Source organism: Phoca vitulina, unplaced genomic scaffold (assembly GCF_004348235.1).
Source record: "Phoca vitulina isolate PV1807 unplaced genomic scaffold, GSC_HSeal_1.0 scaffold9, whole genome shotgun sequence".
Taxonomy (NCBI): Eukaryota; Metazoa; Chordata; class Mammalia; order Carnivora; family Phocidae; genus Phoca; species Phoca vitulina.
In genome coordinates this window covers 49,780,218-49,788,877 of record NW_022589712.1, presented here as the reverse complement: position 1 = coordinate 49,788,877, position 8,660 = coordinate 49,780,218, and the positions used below count along the sequence as shown (strand labels likewise).

General features: G+C 41.8%; 1 protein-coding gene across 2 annotated transcripts in view; it reads left to right on the top strand.

The window, feature by feature from the left end:
* Positions 1 to 5,986: 5,986 nt before the first annotated feature.
* The window catches only part of RPF2 (ribosome production factor 2 homolog), a 36,907-nt gene continuing 34,233 nt past the window's right edge, over positions 5,987 to 8,660 (top strand). The window contains exons 1-2 of one of the 2 annotated variants that reach the window (XM_032408063.1): positions 5,987 to 6,103; positions 8,253 to 8,385. In XM_032408063.1, coding sequence (XP_032263954.1) covers positions 6,081 to 6,103; positions 8,253 to 8,385 — 156 coding nt within the window. In that variant the 5' untranslated portion in view covers positions 5,987 to 6,080. The other variant, XM_032408064.1, reaches the window with a different exon arrangement.

Here is an 8,660-nt window from a genome sequence, read left to right as displayed (position 1 = left end):
AAGAAGAGAATCCTGTTTATAAAATTATTTAAAAGTACACATTATTGACTCAATACAGAGTGAATATACACCTTTGTTAATGACAATATGTAGTTTCTAGATAATGCTATATATATATATATATATATTTTTTTTTTTTTTTTTTTTTTTAACATTTTCTTTTGGGCACCTGGGTGGCTCTGTCGGTTAAGCATCTGCCTTTGGCTCAGTTCATGATCCCAGGGTCCTGGGATCAAGTCCCATGTTGGGCTCCCCGCTCCGTGGGGAGCCTGCTTCTCCCTCTGCCTCTCTCTCTCTCACATGAATAAATGAATAAAATCTTTAAAAAAAATTTTTTTTTTCTTATTTGGGGGTGGGAGGGACAGCTGGTACTTTGTTTTGGGTTTGATGTAGCCATACTTGCATGTCATGAATAAGGATGTCAAGAAAGCAAAGGTCCTAGTTTTCTCAAAACCCAAATAAGAGTTCTTTCACTATCATGTCTTTTTTTTTTTTTAAGTTTCCATTTATTTTATTTTTTAAAAATATTTTATTTATTTATTTGAGAGAGAATGAGAGACAGCACGAGAGGGAAGAGGGTCAGAGGGAGAAGCAGACCCCCAGCTGAGCAGGGAGCCCGATGTGGGACTTGATCCCGGGACTCCAGGATCATGACCTGAGCCGAAGGCAGTTGCTTAACCAACTGAGCCACCCAGCGCCCTCCATTTATTTTTTGACACAGAGAGAGAGCGAGAGAGGGAACACAAGCTGGGGAGTGGGAGAGGGAGAAGCAGGCTTCCTGCAGAGCAGGGAGCCCAATGCGGGGCTCGATCCCAGGACCCTGGGATCATGACCTGAGCTGAAGGCAGACGCTTAACGACTGAGCCACCCAGGCACCCCTCACTATCATGTCTTCACAAACTCTTATTTTCTATTCATATTCCATGCTCCCATTTGGTGATTATATTAGTTTCCTATTGCTGCTGTAACAAATTACCACAAATTTAGTGGCTTAAAACACCATTAAACTTATTATAGTTCTGGAGGTCAAACTCCAAGATTAAGTCTTACGGGGTTAAAATCAAGATGTTGATAGGGTTACATTCCTTGTGGAGACTCCAGGGGAGAATCCATTTTCTTGTCTTTTCCAGCTACTAGAGGCTCCCTGCATTCCTTGGCTTGAGGCCCCTTCCTCCATATTCAAAACCAGCAATATAACATCTTCAAATCTCTCTCTCTCTCTCTCACCTGCTTCTGTAATCACATCTCTGATTCTTACACTCCTGTGTCCCTCTTAAAAGGTCCTTTGTAACTTAAAAGTTTCCTTGTAACTAGATTGGGCTCATACAGAAAATCCAGGATAACCTTCCTATCTAAAGATCCTGAACTTAATTACATCTGCAAAACACCCTTTATATATAACATTCACAGGTTCTGTGGACTAGGACCTCAGCATTTTAGGGAGACATTATTCTGTCTGCTACACTGTCATTCTCACTTTGGTGCATAAATTGTCCCATCCCAGGAAACAAGTGAGGTAGCCTTATGATTTCCTTAGAATACTGCCTTGAGAGAATTTCCAGGTTACAGTGTAAGAAGGAGAAGTCCAGATGAATATCAGAAGTCTTTCTGAGGTGAGGAGATGGAACTGGAACCCCTAGAAGACCAAGAGAGCTGGAACTTGCACAGCAGAATACCAGAAAGGGAGTACAGAGAGAAAGCTTCAATGATCTACAGAGAATCCTCCTGGAGTCTTCAGTAGAATACTGATCACAGGTATGCCAGAAAACCACTGGAGGCAGGGAAAAGAGCCATCTGAACAATCCCTGGGCTTGCAGTTCTCACCCAGTGTAGAAAACCTCATATTTCATGGAGCATGGATAGAGTACTCAAAACGGTTTTGCCTCAGAGCATAATTAGCCTAAATAAGGCTTTTGCGTCACCTAACAAAACTTAAAAGCAAGACCTGAAAGGATCAGGCTATTTCCCAGTAACTGCATCTCAGGCAACACTATATATATATATATATATATGATTTTATTTTATTTATTTGACAGAGACACAGCGAGAGAGGGAACACAAGCAGGGGGAGTGGGAGAGGGAGAAGCAGGCTTCCCACTGAGCAGGGAGCCCAATGCGGGGCTTGATCCCAGGACCCTGGGATCATGACCTGAGCTGAAGGCAGATGCTTAATGACTGAGCCACCCAGGAGCCCCAAGAATATATTTTTTAAAGATTTTATGTATTATTAGAGAACTCATGAGTTAGGGGAGAGGCTGAGGGGAAGAGAGAGGGACAAGTAGACTTTGAGCTGAGTGTGGAACCCAATGTGGGGCTTGATCCCATGACCCTGAGATCACAACCTGAGCTGAACCCAAGAGTTGGACACCCAACTCACTGAGCCACCCAGGCACCCCAAACCAAGAGTTGGACACCCAACTGAGCCACCCAGGCACCCCAATCTTTTTAACATATCCAACATCCAACAAAGTAAAATTCACAATATCTGGCATTCAATAAAATATTATCAGAGACATTTCTCATTTCTGGTCTAGCACTGAGAAGCTGGAAGTTGCCACTCCATTGTAACAATAAATAAAAAGCTGAACTTTGAAGCAATAATGACTAAGAATTTCCCCAAATTAATTTCAGGCACCAAACCACAGATCCAGTAAGCTCAGAGAACACCAACTAGGATAAATGCCAAAAAATCCCTAAACCTAGGGATATCATTTTCATACTACAGAAAATTAACAATAAATTTAAAATCCTGAAAGAAGTCAGATGGGGGAAAACACCTTACCTATAGAGGAGCAAAGATAAGAATTACATCTGACTTCTCCTCAATAACTGTGCAGTCAAGAAGACAGTTGGAATGAAATATTTTAAACGTTGAAAGAAAAAAACCCACCAAGCTAGAATTCAGTACTCTGCAAAATTATCCTTTAAATGTGAGAGAGAAAGACTTTCAAAAACATAAATAAAGACAAACAAAAATTGAGGGAATTTGCTGGGTGCCTGGGTGGCTCAGTCGGTTAAGAGTCTGCCTTCGGCTCAGGTCATGATCCCAGGGTTCTGGGATCAAGTCCCACATTGGGCTCCCAGCTCAGTGGGGTGTCTGCTTCTCTCTCTGTCTATGCCCCTTACCCCGCTCATGCTCTCTCTCAAATAAATAAATAAAACCTTAAAAAAAAAATTGAGGGAATGTGTTGCCAGCAGACCTTCCTTGCAAGAAATGTTAGCAGTTATTTAGAGAGAAGTAAAATGAGATGAGTCAGAAACTTGGATTTGCATAAAGAAAAGATGATCATCAGAGAAGGAATAAGTGAAGGTAAAATAAAAATTTTATTTTTATTCTTAATTGCTTTACCAGATAAATTTGTTCAAATAATAATATATTTGACTATGAATGCTTTTGTATATATGGATTGCTATAGACAGAACGTTTCCCCCCAAAATTCTTGTGTTGAAATCCTAACCCCCAATGTGATGGTATTGCAAGGTGGGGCCTTTGGGAGGTGATTAGGTCATGAGGATAAAGCCATCCTGGATAGTATTAGTGCCCTTATAAAAGAGACCCTAGAGAGCTCCTTTGTTCCTTGTTCCATGTGACAACACAGTGAAAGATGGCTGTCTGTGAATCAGGAAATGGGCCCCCATCAGACACCAAACCTGCTGATGCCTTGATCTTAGACTTTCCAGCTTCCAGAACTGTGGCTGATACATTTCTGTTCTTTTTTTTTTTTTTTTAAAGATTTTATTTATTTATTTGACAGAGAGAGACACAGCGAGAGAGGGAACACAAGCAGGGGGAGTGGGAGAGGGAGAAGCAGGCTTCCCGTGGAGCGGGGAGCCCGATGCGGGGCTCGATGCGGGGCTCGATCCCAGGACCCTGGGATCATGACCTGAGCTGAAGGCAGACGCTTAACGACTGAGCCACCCAGGTACCCCTACATTTCTGTTCTTTATAAGCCACTAGTATACAATATTCTCTTATAACTCCTCAAATGGCCTAAGGCATGTTTGCTTATGTCTAAGTGAAGTGAATGACAAATGATGCAAGGGACAGGAAGGAGGAATTAGGAGTATCTTTGTATTATAAGGTACCTGTACACTCCATGAAGTAGTTATTTGAAAGTGGATGTGGATTTAATTGTAAATGTATATTGCAAACTTTAGGGCAAGCACTAAAAAGTGTATGTATGTATGTATTTATTTATGAGAGAGATCAAGGGAGGGGGAGCAGAGAGAGAGAATCTTAAGCAGGTTTCACACCCTTTGTAGACCCTGACTCGGGGCTCAATCTCACCACCCTGAAATCATGACCTGAGCCAAAATCAAGAGTTGGATGCTTAGCCAACTAAGCCACCCAGGTGCCCCCTAAAAAGTTTATAAAGAAGTTTAGGGGCTCCAGGCTGGCTCAGTAGGTAGGTCATATGACTCTTGATCTCAGGGTTGTGAGTTTGAGTCCCACGATGGGTGCAGAGATTACTTAAAATTAAATCTTTTTTCTTAAAAAGATTTTTAAAAAGATTTTATTTATTATTTATTTGACAGAGAGGGAGAGAACACAAGCAGGGGGGGCGGCAGGCAGAGGAAGAGGGAGAAGCAGGCTCCCCGCTGAGCAAGGAGCCGGATGCGGGACTCGATCCCAAGACCCTGAGATTATGACCTGAGCAGAAGACAGACACTTGACTGACTGAGCCACACAGGGGCCCCTGTGACATCTTAACTTTAGAACTGCAAAACTAATTTCAGACTTCCAACTTCTAGAACCCTAACATAACTTTGTGTTATTTACACCAGTAAATTTATGGTAATAGAAAACAGAAATAGAATAGAAATACTGGTGCCAAACCCTCTTTCATTGCTAGTGGGAATGTAAAATGGTGCAGGCAGAAACTAGTTTGGCAGTTCTTCAAAATGTCAAACATAGAGTTACCATATGATCCAGCAATTCTACTCCTAGAGAATTGAAACTTCTACAAAAAAACTTGTACGTGAATGTTCAAACAAGTGTAATTCATAATAGTAAAAAAGTGGGAAAAAACCAAATGTCCATAAGTTTTTGAAGGAATAAAAAATGTGGCATATCCATAGAATGGAATATTATTCAGTCCTAAAAAAGAAATGAATGTACTGATGAAGTACTGATACATGCTATACATTTGAACCTTAAACACGAACATGTATGAACATAGTGAAAGAAGCCAGACACGAAAGGGCACATACTCTATGATTCCATTTACATGTTATGTTCATAATAGACATATCTATAGTGACATAGATCAGTGGTTGACAGGGATCGGCAAGAGAGGAAAATGGGTAGTGATGGCTACTGGGTTGAGAGGGTGGGTGTTTCCTTTTGGGGTGATAAAGATGTTCTGAAATTAGATAGTGGTGATAGTTTTACCTTTGCGAATATACTAAAAACCACTGACATGTACACTTTACAGGGGTAAAAAAAAATTTTTTTTTAAAGATTTTATTTATTTGGCAGAGAGAGACACAGCAAGAGAGGGAACACAAGCAGGGGGAGTGGGAGAGGGAGAAGCAGGCCTCCCGCGGAGCAGGGAGCCCAATGCGGGGCTCGATCCCAGGACCCCGGGACCATGACCTGAGCCAAAGGCAGACGCCCCAGCAGTGTTATTTTCTGCACACCTTTTATGAGCCAGGCACTGTGGCAGTTTTAAATTTTGCCTCACTGATCTTACAGTTCAGTCAGTAGTGCACATTTCACATTGATATTTTTAACCACTACGTGAATACCTACCATGTCATCAACCTTTTTAGCATTCTGGGAGATTCCCAGAAGAATAACATCTAGTCCCTGAATATCTTATTGCGGGTATACACACAGGCGTGTACATCAAGCGGCTACAGGCGGTGTTACCTAGAGTGTTAATTTCCGGCTAAAAGAGAATCTGTAACCAAGGGAACGCAGCACTGGCCTAAGCGTCCGCGACCGGGCGGTCCCAGGAAGTGGCGTCACGCGCAAGTTCCGGTTCCTCAAGTTCCGGTTCCGCCTGTTCCGGAACACTGGCCTATCTCGCGGAAGCGCGCCGTGCACGTGCGTTCCCGGGTTTCGCGTTGCGGTAGCCATGGACGCTTTGGATCGAGTTGTGTAAGTGCGCTGGGTCCCTTCTTTGGGGGACGTTAGAGAGTGGGACTCCTGTGGTGGGAAGGAGTGAAAAAGTCTCTGCTCCGCCTGTCTGCCACTCGTTCCTCCCGCTCTTTGTCAGTTGGGACTGCGGTGGGCCTATCTGTCCACTAGCTTGGGTCTCCCTCTGTTGGTGCCGCCCGCCGGGAGACGGAGAGCCCGGAAGCCCACTAGTGGGAGCTGCCTAGGCGGTAGCACGGAGATGGCCACTTTTATCTTGGCCAGTTAGAAACGTCCTGGGCTTCCCAAGAAGTGTGAGGGAATGAGTGGTCACCAGCACAAGGCCTCGGAATTTGACAGCTGTAGGTGACAGTCCGGGCGCGTTCTCAAAGCTTTGTGACTTTGGGCCATATAATCCCCCTAAACCTCGGTTTACTTTGTAAAATAGCGTTCGTAATAATCGTACTTAGTAGAACTGTGAGGATTATTGGCGAGAATGTATGTAAAGCCTTTTTGCTACAGCACGTAGACATGTTGATTAGCTTTTTCTTTCTCGAGTTGATGTTTGTTTTATTTTTTTTTATTTTTTTATTTTTTTTAAAGATTTTTTTTTTTATTTATTTATTCATGAGAGACAGAGAGAGAGAGAGAGAGACAGAGGCAGAGGGAGAAGCAGGCTCCCCGCGGAGCAGGGAGCCCGATGCGGGACTCGATCCCAGGACCCTGGGATCACGACCTGAGCCGAAGGCAGACGCTTAACCGACTGAGCCACCCAGGCGTCCCTCGAGTTGATGTTTGTTTTAAATGCGTTCAGAAAATATTTATTGATCTCCTAAATAGTCCTCCTGTTATTGCTTGAGATTTGCCTGGTTAACATCCAACCAAAACAAGTTCTTCTTTTAGTCATTAATTCAGAGATTTTTGCGCATCTGCTATATATTCCTCCAGGTATGGGGATGGCAAAGATGAGTAAGACTGCGATCTGATTGGGGGACAAACAGCTGATAAAATATATAAGATGTTATTTGCATTATTTGCTGGCTAGTGAGAAGTAACAAACCACATGGAATATAGAGTATAGAGCACTTTTATTTTTTTAGTTTAGACATACTAAATATTTCTTGATTTAACAAACGTGTATCTTTATCAAACAGCAAATGATTGGAAGCTTTATATTGCTTGACATTTTATCTGGAGGAGAATTTTTAAACTCTGCGTGATAAATTGAGTGTGTGTATATTCTGTTTCTCTTTTCCTGTCCAAAGCGTCCATAGGACTGAAAGGAGGATGGAGGGTCATAGTTACTTAAGAGAGGAGGAATTCTTTCAGTAGATAGCAGGGAACTGTTGGAAAAGCAAGATATAGTGGAAGCAGAAGTGAAGCCCTTTTTCTGAACAGAAATGTATAAAAACATTCTACTCCTGCTGTCACATCATAAGATCAGAATAATGAATTTGTTTTCCCTTCATATTTTGCAGAGTGAATGGTCTAGATGAGTTTTTTAATCTAGCTCATTTTGAAGATTGGCCTACTTGTAAGATGTGTGACCTTGGCCGTATTACCTCCCTAGCCTCAGTTGCCTCATCTGTAAAATGAAGATAATAATTTTACCTGTGTTGTGGGATCTGGGTGAAGATAAACCTAATAGAGTGACTCTATAAAGTTGTCAGTCATTATTATCCCCCATTGGTAGCAATAATATTTGACTTTCTCAGCTGTGATGTTGGAGTGGGATAGTGTATACTTCCTACTAGGCATTGTGGTCTTAAACCTGGATGAAAGAGAGGCATTTAGTAGCCTCTCTGTGTTTAGTAACTGCCCACAGATTGGTCACTAGTTGGTGTGCAGTTCTTTGTGTTAGGGTAAGTACTATTTGCTTTATTTAGACTGAAGAAAAAATAATGGAGTAAAAATAGCAACAGTATATGCATTGAGTCTTTTTTTTTTTTTTTAAATAAAGGTTTTGGAAAAAAGCAGTAAAGCAGTAATAAAAGAATGTTGGGGATATATATTATCTCCCTAAAAAGTGAGATTTTGTTTAGTGGTAGAATCCTAACTGATAAATGTTATGTAATATCTGTTGGTTTTTAAGAATTTGCACGTTAGTCAAGTCATGGTTTTGTACTCTGAGGAAAACGTTTTAAGTTGTGATGAATTGTGATTTTCTGAACAGAAAGCCCAAAACGAAAAGAACCAAGAGATTCCTTGAGAAGAGAGAACCGAAACTCAGTGAAAATATTAAAAATGCTATGCTGATTAAAGGGGGAAATGCAAATTCAATGGTGACACAAGTACTTAAAGATGTGGTATGTATATATATACACGTAGTTTTTAATTTTTTTTTTAAAGATTTTATTTATTTGACAGAGAAAGAGACAGCGAAAGAGGGAACACAAGCAGGGAGAACAGCAGGCAGAGGGAGAAGCAGACTCCCCGCTGAGCAGGGAGCCCAACGCTGGGCTCGATCCCAGGACCCTGGGACCATGACCTGAGCCAAACGCAGATGCTCAACGACTGAGCCACCCACGCACCTCTATTTTTTAATTTTTTAAAAAGATTTTTAAGTAATCTCTGTACCCAC